Genomic DNA, 14,360 nt, shown 5'->3' with positions numbered 1-14,360 from the left:
ATGTTGGGAAAGGACAGTGCCGCCATCCTATATTTTGGTCTGAATATTGTGTCCACCCCGCGGTTTCTCAGCAGAACAATGCGGGTCCCGTCTAGCCCAAAGCAGCACCTTTCCACCTATGGGCTGCACACAGTGACTTCTTCCTACTCAAACCTGGGCCTCTCCACACACAGCTCCCCAGTGCCCCCTGGCAGTCTGCAGGCTCCCCTCAGTAGAGGCCTCACTCTATTTGGGGAAAACCCCGGTACCCTACATCCCAGATAAAATTTATTTTTTGTCCTCAGATGGAGCAGTGGGGCAATTCTGAAGACAACTATTGTTAACCCCGTCTCGGAGTGTACAAATACACTGCCCATCTCTGAGACTTGGGATAGAACTTCTGACCTTTGACATCTGGTTCCCTCAGCCCCACCTTAAGCAGCTCATTCTAGTTCACAGGGGACAGTGTTAGCCCGTGTTCGATTCACATCTGCAGGTGTATAACGTACCCTTTTCCGGCTGAATGTCCTCATTGGCAGTAAACCTAATACCTTTCCCATCGTGCACTAAGTGAGGACAGGCAAGCCAAGAGGCAGCAGCGGCAGGACAGAGAGAGAAGAATCAGTTAGAGTCTAAGAAGTCCACAGGCATGCAGAGCAGCGCTACACTTACTCCGAGGGAGCACAGAGATGGAGCAGGGTGGAGAGAAGTCCGAGAACTGGGGCCGGTGACTGCTCCAGACTATAGAACAGTTTGCACATCACAGACAAGGCGGGAGAACATACAGAAGGTTCTGAGACCGGCGGACACAACAGAGAAAGCTGTGGGCCCTAATTTCCTAGGCTCTGAATAACAAAGCAGTGGGTGGAACACACACACACACACACACACACACACACACACGACTGCAGACTCCCTATGGTCACCGCCCTTGCCTGGTCTTACTTCCTGGGTGCCCACTCCAGCCTCGCCTCATCTTTATACCTAGCTCAAAGCTCAGTGTCTCTGAAAAGCCTTTTAGATTAACTCCTAGCCTCTCTGATGTTATGGGCCTTTACACATACTCAACTCTGTGAAAGATCCCCCTGTCTTGCTGAGCAAGGCTCATAACTTCTTTTGCTCTTTCTTCTCACTCTGGACTTGAAATAAGAATACACATGGAAAATGAAACAATACTGCAGGTCCCCCTGCATTTCTTCACTTTCCATCAACCCCATCCTAACTACTTAGACGCCCTCCCTCTTCCCATCCGGGTCAGTTCACAGCTCAGTAAGGCTTAAGCCTTCCCACCCCCAGCCCCCTGCCAGGTTCCCTCCTCCAGGCAGCATGCCTAGGTTTCCCTGGAAGGAGCAATTAATGATTGCACCTTGAAGGTCCTTCCCAGGAGGACCTCCTCAGGGTCAGGGTCTGAATTTCAGTCTGAGCCGTGTTTGTGCAGATATGTTTTGTTAGGGATGGGCCTGCCTAGAGACAGGGAGGGGTCCTGAGGACTGGAAATCGTGGGGAGAGAACCAGCTGCCTGGGTGCCCCGTGCACTAGCATCACCCACGAGGCTGGAGCCTCAGGTCTGTACAGCCCCGTGATCCGCACCCTCCTTTCAAGTGCTCCCACGGATCACCCCCTTAGTCTTCTCATCCACACTGGAGAATCTGGGAAATCTTTGGCTCCCAAAGCTATAAGACTTCGTGAGTATCTTAACCACTCATTCTCAAGGCTTTCTCACACATTTTCCCTATCAAACAGGGTATACTCCTTGAGTTCAACACACATGCACTGGCCAGATGATGTTGGGAAATGAAAGCTCAGCCACATCTCCCAGATCGCTGGGATTCCTATCTGGGTATGAGTCTGGGGTAGGTAGGGGTAAGGACTGGGGTCCATCAAGAAAATCCTGATGTCTGTGTGTGACGGACTTTCTGAAGAAGTACCTGGAGCGTCCCTGGGGCCACAGGAGACTGACTCCCTGGGGGCAGAGACAGCTCAGGGCGGGGCGCGGGGACCCAAAACCCTTGGGCCTTACCCTGGGCAGTTTGTGAGCGCACGAAGGTCTTGATGAGAGTGTCCGTGGTCTGTGTGTACAGAGACAGGGCATAGCGCAGGGACTGCAGGTCTGGGCTCTTCTCCAGGAAGGTCTTCTTCAGCCCGTTGCCTCCGGCGTGAAAGTATTGCTGAAAGACAAGAATAACCGCTTCTGCGTCATCCCGCTTCAGAGAGGCAGCTCCCCAACAATGTCCTCAGAGAAAGGACATCCAAGCAGAGGCCGGAAAAGATGCCAGAAGAGGACAGGGAGTCATTCAATAAGCAAGATCAGGATCACAGAGCCAGGGTCACAGTCTCTCAGGTGCAGAGTCTTATGTGAGTATCTGGCAGGAGTGGTAAGGGATGGCCACACTTCTGGATGTGATGTCTGATGGATGAATCTATATGGACAGGCACAGAAATGGGATAGAAGCTTTTTAGGCAGAAGCTTTTCAATCAGAAGTGGTGCTTTACCCTGGGAACCCTTAGAGCACTTTATACCTATGACATACCTCTCTCCCCAGTGCCCTGAATCACAGCCCATGTGTACCTGCTTTATTACCACCTTATACCAGATTAGAGTCTGGTTACTGCCAAAGTATACCAGATTATAAGTGTCCTGATGCAGGAACCATATCTGATTCTCTCTGCATCCCTCCTAGTGTATAGTGCCTGGACACATGTTGTCTGGTTGAATAAATGAATGCATAGTCGGGGGAAAAATACCCTTTGAAACTCGAATGATTTTAAACATAAATGAAGAGGTTAGCCTGATCTGGGATATTGGATCTGGAAGATTAGTTCCCAGTGGGAAATATTCCAGAATGACAATGAGGTTACTAAGTGAACTAAAGTGTCCTCAGATGCCAAGAACAAATGTTCTAGGTCTTTGGTGATTCATCTGAGGCCACACAGAAGGTACCATTTTGGTTGCTCCCAAGAGGAATGTGGATGTAACAGAGAAAGATACAGACACAAAAACCACTCTCTCCTGGATGTGGGGTGGCAAGAGCCCAAGGGAACCCTAATCTGGCAGAGTGGAATGCCAGGACCAAGAGGGTAGGGTAGGAAGACAGTCTGGAGGAGGGTGTTCTCCACCTTGATGGTGTCCAGGGCGAGGTCAAGGATGGCACACTGCTTTGGAGTCAGATTCCGTGTTTCCTCTCGCACCATGTGGTCCTGGAGCCCCAGAGAAAGCAACAACATCAGGATAGCTTGTGGCTGTCACGAAAGTCTCCCACTTGTCAGCCCACAGCTGCATGCCCATCTCCTTTTCCTCCTCTTCAGTCTTCAGAGCTCAGATTTCCCCCTCCAGGCAACCCCTGCCCCTCCCACCTGGCTGCAGAAGGACCCCACGTATCCAGAGTACCTTGAGTTTGGAAAGCTGGCTCAGCTCCTTGGCAGCAGTGAAGATCAGCTGGGTGCCCTGGGCAGAGAGAGAATCATTCAAAGCAGAGAAGTGCAAACCCCATTAGGAAGCAGGGAGCTGGGTAAGGGACACAGCAGGAGGAAGTGGAAAGGAGCTGTCCTTACCGTCTGGTCAGTGAGTGGAGGCAGAACGATCGTCCTTTCCATCGTGTTCATTACCACCCGCCAGAGCTCCTTCAGCACCCGCTTCAGGACCGTCTTCTCACACACAGAGGCAAAAAGCGTGAGGCTGCAGGGCCAGGCCGCAGGTCAGGATGGGGTGAGTGCTAGAGAGACCCCTCCCTGAGCAGCTCCTCTGACTGCCTCTGCCTGCTTCGTCCCCACAGGACAGCCCTGGGTACTGTACTCACTTGCTGTCCAGGAAGTCCATGAGAGGCCGGAGTACACTGTCTGCATCCTGGGTCACCAAGGCCCGTGCGTTGGGGGATGCGTTCCCGGGGCCCCGCACCTGGCTCAGGATGTCAGCCATTTGTCGAACGCACTCATCGATCCGCACCTGGAAACTACACATGCGCCCACAGTGCAGCCCTCCTTGGCCCCCGCACACACTGGCCCTCAAGCAGCTCCGGCGGCTCGGTCCCGCTCTGGCACACCCACGGTGCAGCTCCAACAGCACAGGCCAGCAGGAAGAGGGGAAGATGCACAAGGGTGCGGCTGGGTGGAGGCCAGTGGGGCCGGGGCTCCGGGACTGGCCAGGCACCACGCTTGGCTCTGAGGGCCGGGCGTTCTGGGGCCACTGACCTGTTTCCAAACACCATGCTGAGCTCATCCAGAACTGCATTCAGCTTCACCTGAAGCTCCTTCAGACTGTCTGCAGTCTCAGGGTCCAGCTGCATCCACAGGAGGCAGGCTTGGCTCAGCTGCTTCTCTTAGGCCTTTCTTCCCTCCTGTGCCCCGACCCCTCCCTCCGAGGGCCTCTACCCCAATGCCGACTCAAATCTCTCAGCTCAGACCAGTCCAAACCCCAAGCTAAACTTCAGGTCCAGACCCGGTCAGGAGAGGGCAGAGTTCTGCAGCTGAGGAACTCGGGAACAAAGGGAGAATGCGGCAACCCTGGACCTTAGACCTACCTCCTTGCCTCCCATGGCCTCAAACATCTTCTCCAGCTGCACCCTCAGCTGCTGCATGTTGTTCATCAGGATGCAAGGCTGTGGGGACAGACGGAAGTGTGAAGTCTTGGCTCCATTCAGCACAGAACGCAGTCTAGGGCCCCTGCCTCTCTCACATGACTCCAAAAACCACAGGGAATTTACAGCACGTGTTACACCCGTCTCTGCCTAAGCACTGAGATCTGGAAGCAATGCTGACAGCTCTCCTTAAATGAAGACTAGAAGCAAATGTTTCTGCTTTAATCCTGAATAGGGGGAGCCCCAGGTGTTCATGGGATTACCCTTTATAACTCTCTGAATGTATTAAAAAAAAAAAAGAAAGAAAGAAAGACTAAGCAAAGGTCTAGCTCAGCAGAGGATAAATTACCAAATGGAGGCTCAAAGGAACTCCTTATCAGGTTCTTGTTATTTTGTGGCATCATCTCAAGCACAGCCCTGCTGGGAATCACAAGTCAGGAGCATCACCCCGCCCTCAGCTCTGAGGATAGTTTCAAAAGCGAAAAGCCTGGCCCTCACCATTTTCTCCTTTGTGCAGTAAGCTGGGAAGTTCTTTGATAAGATGTCTGCATATTCCATGAGCACCTTCCCGATGGTCTGAGAAGAAAGGGGAAGAGGAAGGAGAGGGGACCGTTAGCTTTCCCCATGAGGATCGTACCTGGGGTCACACATCTCCCAGAACAGTAACAACATGTACATAAAGAGGAATCTCAAAGTAGGGGACCAATCTCCCTCTCTACCCCACTGAAACAAACCCACCTGTCTGCCCCAGATTCAAGTAAAGGAGCATGGGGTGACGCTGGGCTGTACCCAAAGGCCATCAGAAAGAGGGGTTGATCTCAGGTCTGTAGATAGGCCATGAGTGTAATGGAGTAAGGGGAAAAGGGTAGGAGGGTCACGGTACCTTAGCAAATCTCCTCATGTAGTGGGCAAGGATGTTGGGGTCTGGGCATTCCAATTTCCGGATGATCTCAAAGCTCTGATTGAGCTGTGTGAAGACGTCCACCACAGAGCAAGAGAAGAGTGCGTGCTCTGATGTCTGCTGGAACTAAGGAAGGCCACACACAGGGTCATCATCTGCAGCTGCGACCTCGTCCCACGTCTGCCAGGCCCTGAAGGGCTGTCTGCACAGCAGGGGCGGCGCCACGGCCCTGGACAGCCCTCCTTATGGACTCCACCAGGCGGGGACGGCCATCCCGGCTAGCGCCCAGGGACTCCTGCTGACAGCTAGTTGCTGGGAGACCCGGCTAGACACCTGTGAAGTTCAAGCCCCTGACTCACCCCATCCTTCTTATCTCGTTCCAAGGCCCCACGCAGGAATTCCAAGGACACATCCTCATTCTCGTCCAGCCACTGCAGGACAAACTGCTCAAACCACCTGCAGCCAGGCAGGAAGATGGAGAGGTTGGAGCTCATGCCTGGCAGCTGCCTGTGCCTGGCAGCAAGGATACGGGCAGTGCCCAGCCCCTGAGCCCCCCTTCCCTCTGCAGCCCCCACGTGATGACTCACGCTGGGTACTCGGGCACCTGGCCCTGGAGGGCAGGCAGATCCCGGACGTATTCATTGTGCAGCCACTTGACCTTGAAGTGCAGGTTCATGTAGTCAGCGCTCTTGCACAGCCTGTCCTTCTCATGCTCTGCTCGGGGGAGGGAGGCGGGGTCAGGTACCGCAGTGCAGGCCTCGCTTCCTGGGCTTTCCCAAGGCGGATCCAGCAGGGCGGCGCTACCAGATGTCTCAGAAGAAGGGGGGCGTCCCAGCACCTCCCCACAGCCATCTCCCCCTACCAGTGAGTATTCTGCTAAAAGCCTGACCCAAATCTTCCTTCAGAGGCTAAGTCAGACACCCAGATAAGGCCCACAGTCTTCCTGTGCTGGCTTTTGGAAGTGCAAGTGAGATGCTGGCCACTGGTGAAGAAGAGGAGAAAAGGACATGGGCGCTAAGGCTGACCAGTGGGGAAACAGCCCAGGACGTGAGAGGGACGACGCTTTACTTTACACTTTATCTTCCAGGGCTTTACTAATCCTAGTAGCTGAGCCATGTCCTCACATGGACTTAAATGCAGAGATGGGCAGTCATACATGACATACATGGGTTACTGACAGCCACACAGAGACAGGGAAAACCAAAGTGGGCCCAAGCTAACAGAAAGAGCAGTTGAGCAGCCACAGTGAACACAATCCTGAGGTAAACTGAACGGTCCCAGAGCAGAGCTGAAACACTGGAAAATGAACTCTCAGAGAAGTATGCAAATAAGTCAGTGTGGAAACCATGGAAACACAGCCAGATGAAAGAGCCACCCTGCTGCAGGAAATCAGATGCTTATGTGAAAGGTTATACAGACAAGTCTGCAGAGGCTTCTGGGAAATCTAGGATAAAGATCACCAACAGCTTGCCCAGAGAGTCTAGAGCACTGGCCACACCCATAGGTTTTCTTCATCTACCCCCTTTAGAGATGAAGCATTAATTTTGTTTGAATAATAAAAGCCAACTGTGTGCTTCCATATAACATAATGGCGAAAGCAAGCAAAATGGGGAGAATGCTGAGTGACAGGGCGGGGAAGGCCGCTGTCCTTGGGAACACTACCGCTCAACTCCGAGTTGCCGCGGCTGCTGCGCCTCCATGTCAGACAGGACAGCCAGCTGCCCTCGTGAATCAGAGCAGCAGACGCCCAGGGAGGAAACGCAAGTCTGGGATTCAGCCTCAAGAGGCTCCTTTGTCCCAGGAACGTCATCTCCCGGCACTGCACGCAGCACCGCCTCAACCCGAGGTGGCATTTGCAGACTCTTCTATGAAGCAGTGAGCCGGAGAAGAGGAAAAAGGAGTAAGGCTACAGGTAAAGGGACAACAACCAAAAGTGCTTACCGCCCAGAAAGAGGACTTTTCGTATGCGAATGGCAGTGCAGGCTTGTGACGAAGCAGAGACCCAACAGGCAATACAGAAAGGGAGCGAGTCAGGGACGCCAAAGAGACCCTCCCCGGGCGCCCCGTCCTCTCCCCGCTGCTGTCCTTAAACCAGGCCGAGAACCTAGAAACTAAGAAGGAACCACCCGGGGGGCCCGCTCTCCTTTCTGGTCAGCAGCCCACTGGGACAGGGGGCAGTGCTGCTCCATCCCTTCAGCGCTCCCTGATTCTTTTCTTCTAGGCACCTCCAAGCTACTGCATTTGCAGAGAAGTCTCACTTGCTCTGTCAACCCATAATCTGTACACTGGCCTCAATCCCTAATTTCTAATTAACTTCTGTGGTACAAAACCTAACAGGATGAATGATGAAACACTGGCCACACTTTATTCTAACAAGCCTCATGGAGTCATGTTCCAGTAGTTACTTGAGGCTATTGTTGGGGGGCAGGGGTGTTAGAGGGTGGTTGATCTGTTAAAAAGGGGCAATTGAGTAGCTCAACCTTCTCCTGCCCCTGACTTCCACGTTCCTCCCTCAATTCATCTTTCTCCTTGGAGAGTTCTTTCAACCTCGTGATTTCAACTACCAGACTGCTGAGTCTCCCCCAGATCTCTCTCTGGTTCTGATCATGTCTGTACGAGTCTCTGATGGAGCATCTCACTTTGCCTGGGTTTAACTCCAGTCACCATCTTTTGCTATCTTAACATCTCCAGCTGAAGGTGAACATAGTATACACACGCATCTTACCCTCTTGTTCAATACTGAGCATCACCTTCAAGTCTTCCTTCTTCCTATCTATTCACATCCATTTAACCCACCAATGCCTGTTAATTTCATCTCTAAAACTTCTCTGGAATTTATCCATTTCTTTATAGTCACACTTGTACCTGTCTGGGTCTCATCACCACCATCTCCAACCTGGATTACTATAATAGTCTCCAAACTGGTCCTCCTCCAACCTATTCTCCATACGGTAGCCAGAGTAAGTGGCTTTTCTGTATTAAAAATGTGGTCATGTTAATCCCTTGTTTAACCCGGGTTGCTGTTCAATGGTTCTCAATTGCCTCAGGATGGAGTCCAAAATCCTAAATATGGCTTAAAACCTCCGGTATGATCTAGCTGTATCCTGCTTCTCTGTCTTCACCTCTCACTCATCTCTTCCCCTACACTCTAAAGTGTTAATCACACTGAACTGCTGCATCCAGTTCCCGAAGCATGCCAGCTCTCTCTAGAACCCAAGTCTCCCAACATACCGTAACCTCTGCCTAAAATGTCTGTCTCTCCCTTCCCTGTCACGAGTGCCTTCCCTCCCCGCCAGCCAAGTTCTGTCATCCTTCAGGTGTCAGTCAGTATATCACCTCCTACAGAAAGCCCTCCCGTGCTCTTTCCAGGTCTGGGCTATACAATTCCCAGCACCCAATTTTTATTCCCTTGGGAGCACTTAAGTTTGAACTGTAACTGCCAATTTATAGGTCTGTCATCTAGACTGATCTGAGCTTCTCACCGGCTCGGACTATGGCTCATTTATCTCACTGGGGTCCCAACAACTAGCACAGTATGTGGCACAAAGAATGTACTCAATATGCTTGGTGAACAGGGTGGGGATTTACTGAAGAGACTTTCTGTTCTGTATCCTAACTGGGTCAGTAGTTACACAGGTGTACTTATTTGTCAAAACTCATCAAATTGTACTCTTAGAGTGTTATTTTATTTTATGCATATTATACCTCAATAAAGTTGACTTTCAAAAGTCTGAGCGAAGGTAGCATTTTAACAGTAGCAGTCAACACTATCCTTTTATCAACCAGGTCTCCAAACCCCTCCCCTTCTCTTGCCCTTCACCATTCTGACAGTCACTAAGCCCTGTCACAGCTTCCTTCAGATGTCTATCCAAGCCCATTCTTCCTCTAAGTTCTCTGCTATAATTCCAGCCCACCCCCCTGCCATAAACGATCACATTGTCTGCACCCAGCTTCCAGTCTCTCCCTGTTCTGCCTGCCCCCATTTTCCACTGAGGTAAAATCTTATAAAAATACTACTGTGTTAACACTGCATCTCTGCTCATGAGTCTTTAATAAATGTCAGGCAGTATGCTAAGTATGTTACATACATCTCAGCCACTTCATTAGCTCAGTGAAATAGATGCCATCATCACTCCCATTTTATAGATGAAAAAAAAAATGGGAGCTCACAAGAGTTAAGTAGCTTAGTCTAAGAACACACTGTGCAGTAAGTGGTAAAACTGAGATTTGAAACCAGGTCAACATGAGTTCTTTCTTTAAAGCAGTTTTCAACTCTTTTATGTTTATTTTAAACATCAGCAGAATTCCCCTTTTGAAAGAAATTTCATTTAAAGCCTCATATAAAATTGATAAAAGCAGAGCTGACTTAGCAGGCAGCAGTTAGAAGTCCTGGAGCCCAGGACTGCACGCCCCTCTCCTGCCCCCACCTTCACCCTGCTCTCGCCGTTTCCCCTTTTTACTTATTTCCTCTGTTTGAAAAACCTCTGCCCAGCCTTACACTCTTGCTCTTGTGGAATTAATACACTTTTCACAGGTACTTGTCTTCCCGCCCCCGCCTCCCCAAATCTACAAGAGCTGGAGTTCTTTAAGAACTGGGGCAGTACTCCCCATCACACTCCCCACGTGCTGCCTGGGGGAAAGGGACATGTGACCAAGTCAGAGGCCACACCGGCTAAGGCATGGGCTGCAGCCCCAGGCATGACCCAGCGCGGACAGGAGGCAGCCTGCTCCGGGGAAGAGTTACAGACCGTGCCCGGACAGCATGTGACTGTCTCAAGGTAAGCACAGATCTGCAAGGTTTCTTTCAACCTCAAAACATACTGCTCCTAAACCTCAAACGTGTAAAAGTCTGAGAGGGTTACCTGTTTCCTCCCACCCTACCCAAATAACACAAGCAGACTCTGGTTTGTCCTTGCTCCAGACTGCTCCCCCTCCATCCAGGTCCACTTTCACAGACTGAGAAGACGACTAGCGTAGCATACAGCCACAGGAAATGCAGCCAAGTGAGTGAGCACAGATGGGGAGAAACAGGAAGGTCTGACACAGGTAGGGAGTGATCTCTTTGTGGGCCAAAGTGGGAAATGAACAGAAGAATAAGCAGAATGAACAAGATGAGTAATAACTGGTTCCATGGAAGAAGTGAGGGAAGAAGTATCTTTCTGGGTTTGTCACGTCAGTCTAGAACAACTTTCAAAGAAAGTCAGGCCAGGCAGTCTACGGTGTGAGAAAATAATCTTATCTATGTATTTAAAGTTCTATGATTCTGTAAAACTGTAAAGGCAAGTGTCGTAAGACTATTCTCTAGGGAGTGGGCCACTTGAGAACAGCTAGCATGGGAAGAGTTGATCTCTGGGCTGGGAAAGTGTGAAATAGGCACTTGCTCTGGAGCTGGAAGGAGGAACCTATATCCACATAGCAATTCCCATTACTCCTTTGGTTGAAGCTTTACCTACCCAAGGTCTCCTGAGGCCTATCACCCACTATGCCTAGAATCCCTCTAGTTTCTCACTGAACTATTCACCTAGAACATGTAGTTGTCTGAGAGAAGAGAGGGATGGCAAATAGGTGCTTTGGCTAGGGGTTTGCAGCCCACTGCCATGGGCACACCCTTACCCTCCAGTGCATATTTCATGTCTTGGGCAAAGAGTTGCCACATCACTTCTGCGCTGACTTTTCCCACATTCAACTCCTGGGGAAACCTGGATGATGGAAGAAGACACAGTCAGAGAATATGGCAGAGGCATTTGATTTGAGTAATTCTAAGGCCAATAGGACTAGTTCTTGGAGGTCAGATTGAAGAGAGGAGAAGCCTAGGAAACAGGGCCAGGCTCCAACTGCAGAATAAGGACCCAGGGCCAGTGGCAGGCAGAGGGACACATTGGGGCAGAGGATCCCCTCAGGCAAGATGGCCCTACGGGAGATGATGCCTAGAAGGCAGGGAACTCTGGCCAGGAGGAGAAGGGTTGAGGCTGAAAGACAAGCCCAGGCTAAATAAGCTAGCAGAAGGAGCAAGAAGTTGGGCATCAGAAGGCTCTCTTTATTCACAGTGGACAGACACATGCAGGCCTGGTCTCTGGGTCCCCAGGGACGCCAAGGGCAGCCACTCCCAGAGGTCTCTCTCCAGGGAGGCTGGCTCAGTCTGGGCGGGGCCCCTCATTATGTTTCCACACCTGTCTCCAGAAAGAGTTACCCAGACAGATACAAGGGACAGAGGGACAGATGGACGAACAGGAGGAAGAGGTGGCACTGTGAACACACAGAGACAGGAAAGAAAGAGGCTGTTAGACAGGGGGACAAACCAACCACCAAACAGAAAGGCCAAGTGCGGTGACACTTACTGGTTCAGAACGAGGGTGTAGGAATTCTTATCTTCCTCTATGATTGACACAATGAGTGTGATGAGTTTGGGCCAGAAATCCAGGTTCCTAATGCTGGGCCCCTGTTCCTCTGGAGGCAGCTCCTGATTCTTATTCCCGAGAAGATGGTGATAGATAGTGAGAGTCAGAGGAGAATATGGAGAGTCTTCCTCTCCCCCTTCCCCACGCCATGCCCCATCCTTTAGAATCAGGCACCCTTCCTCTCCTATACCCTGTCTTCCACAAGATACCACCGCCCGTTCTATCAGAGCGGTGACCACTGGGACCACTTGAACAGAAAGAATCTGTCCCTGAGAACTTCTCTCCCAAGCTCCAGAGCACTGCTTTAATAAGCTTGATCAGTCCAGGAGACATAAAGATGCCTGTCTCCCTTCCTTCTTCTCCCAGTAGCTATGAGCATAGTGAATTCCTGGTTGAAGTAAACAGCCCCTTCAGTCTAAACAGGTCTAGTTCCATGTGATCCCCACTGGCAGTTCTTCTATTCTAGTGGTGGCCCTCCTCTAACACCACCCACTGCCCCACCACACACAAGTACATCTCAGCTCTGAGAAGTTCCTTCAAGTTCTGCAGGAGCTACAGAACAGATCCAGCATGCAGGCTGGCCCAGCCCTCAGGGAAGCAAAACTTCCCTTAGCCTCCTGAAAGTCATTAGGGTGAAGAACTGCATTTGGAAGTTATTTGCCTAGCTGGATAAGAAAAAGCCTTGGGGAGCCAAGAATATTCAATGCGGAAAGGATAGTCTCTTCAATAAACGATGTTGGGAAAACTGGATATCCACAAGCAAAAGAATGAAATCAGACCCATATCTTATACCAGCCACCAAAACTAACGCAAAATGGATTAAGGACTTAAATGTAAGACCTGAAACCATGAAACTCCTAGGAAAAAAAAACATGGAAAAAGCTCCCTGACAGTCATTTTGGATATGACAACAAAACCAAAAATCAAAAAGTAAGACTATATCAAACTAAAAGGTTTCTACACAGCAGCAAAAGAAACAACAAAATAAAAAGACAACCTACAATTGGTGGAAAGTATTTGTAAACCACCTATCTGATAAGGGGTTAATTCCCCAAATAGATAAGGAACTCAAACAACTCAACAGCAAAAAGCAAAACAAACAAAAAAAACCCCAAACTGACAAAAAAAATGGGAAGAAGACTTAAACAGGTATTTCTCCAAAGGAAACACACTAATGCCCAACAAGTACATGGAAAAGTTTTCAATATCACCAATCACTGGGGATGTGGATGTGACTGGTGATGGAAGTAAAGTCTGATTCTGTAAAGAGCAATATTGCATAGGAATGTGGAATGTTAGGTCCACGAATGAAGGCAAATTGGAAGTGGTCAAACAGGAGATGGCAAGAGTGAACGTCAACAATTTAGGAATCAGTGAACTAAAATGGACTGGAATGGGTGAATTTAAGTCATGACCATTATATCTACTACTGTGGGCAGGAATCCCTCAGAAGAAATGGAGTAGCCATCATGGTCAACCAAAGAGTCTGAAATGCAGTACTTGGATGCATTCTCAAAAATGACAGAATGATCTCTGTTCGTTTCCAAGGCAAACCATCCAACAGCACAGTAATCCAAGTCTCTGTCCCGACCAGTAATGCTCAAGAAGCTGAAGTTGAACAGTTCTATGAAGACCTACAAGAACTTCTAGAACTAACACCCCAAAAGGATGTCCTTTTCATTATAGATGACTGGAATGCAAAAGTAGGAAGTCAAGAAATACCTGGAGTAACAGGCAAATTTGGCCTTGGAGTACAGAATGAAGCAGGGCAAAGGCTAATAGAGTTTTAACAAGAGAACGCACTGGTCATAGCAAACACTTTCTTCCAACAACACAAGAGAAGACTCTACACGTGGACATCACCAGATGGTCAACACTGAAATCAGACTGATTATATTCTTTGCAGCCAAAGATGGAGAAGCTCTATACAGTCAGCAAAAACAAGACTGGGAATTGACTGTGGCTCAAATGATGAACGTCTCATTGCCAAATTCAGACTGAAATTGAAGAAAGTAGGAAAAACCACTAGACCATTCAGCTATGACCTAAATCAAATCCCTTATGATTACGCAGTGGAAGTGAGAAATAGATTCAAGAGATTAGACCTGATACAGAGCCTGAAGAACTATGGACGGAGGTTCATGACACTGACTAGGAGGTGGGGATCAGACCACCCCCGAGAGAAAGAGATGCAAAATGTCCAAACGGCTGTCTGCGGAGGCCTTGCAAACAGCTGTGAAAAGAAGAGAAGCGAAAGGCAAAGGAGAAAAGGAAAGAGGTGCCCATTTGAATGCAGAGTTCCAAAGAACAGCAAGGAGAGATAAGAAAGCCTTCCTCGGTGATCAATGCAAACAACTAGAGGAAAACTATAGAATGGAAAAGACTAGAGATCTTTTCAAGAATATTTGAGATACCAAGGGAACATTTCATGCAAAGATGGGCTCAATAAAGGACAGAAATGGTATGAACCTAACAGGAGCAGAAGATACTAAGAAGAGGTGGCAAGAA

The 14,360-nt window shown here is 49.6% G+C and overlaps 1 protein-coding gene across 7 annotated transcripts in view; it reads right to left on the bottom strand.

Moving 5' to 3' along the window:
• The window catches only part of UNC13B (unc-13 homolog B), a 204,626-nt gene that overhangs the window by 2,452 nt on the left and 187,814 nt on the right, over positions 1-14,360 (bottom strand). For 4 of the 7 annotated variants that reach the window (XM_043891319.1, XM_043891318.1, XM_043891321.1 and 1 more), the window contains 13 exons: positions 11,793-11,920; positions 11,068-11,153; positions 6,042-6,168; positions 5,814-5,910; positions 5,437-5,580; positions 5,052-5,129; positions 4,497-4,574; positions 4,168-4,256; positions 3,777-3,929; positions 3,532-3,655; positions 3,368-3,424; positions 3,097-3,177; positions 2,000-2,147 (listed from right to left, as the gene is read on the bottom strand). In XM_043891319.1, the coding sequence (XP_043747254.1) occupies positions 2,000-2,147; positions 3,097-3,177; positions 3,368-3,424; positions 3,532-3,655; positions 3,777-3,929; positions 4,168-4,256; positions 4,497-4,574; positions 5,052-5,129; positions 5,437-5,580; positions 5,814-5,910; positions 6,042-6,168; positions 11,068-11,153; positions 11,793-11,920 (1,390 nt within the window). Of the gene's footprint in view, positions 1-488; positions 546-1,999; positions 2,148-3,096; positions 3,178-3,367; positions 3,425-3,531; positions 3,656-3,776; positions 3,930-4,167; positions 4,257-4,496; positions 4,575-5,051; positions 5,130-5,436; positions 5,581-5,813; positions 5,911-6,041; positions 6,169-11,067; positions 11,154-11,792; positions 11,921-14,360 lie in introns of all 7 variants that reach the window. The other 3 variants (XM_043891317.1, XM_043891320.1, XM_043891316.1) reach the window with 1 other exon arrangement.

This window comes from Cervus elaphus, chromosome 29, assembly GCF_910594005.1.
Source record: "Cervus elaphus chromosome 29, mCerEla1.1, whole genome shotgun sequence".
NCBI lineage: Eukaryota > Metazoa > Chordata > Mammalia > Artiodactyla > Cervidae > Cervus > Cervus elaphus.
This window is presented reverse-complemented; position numbering and strand designations above follow the sequence as displayed.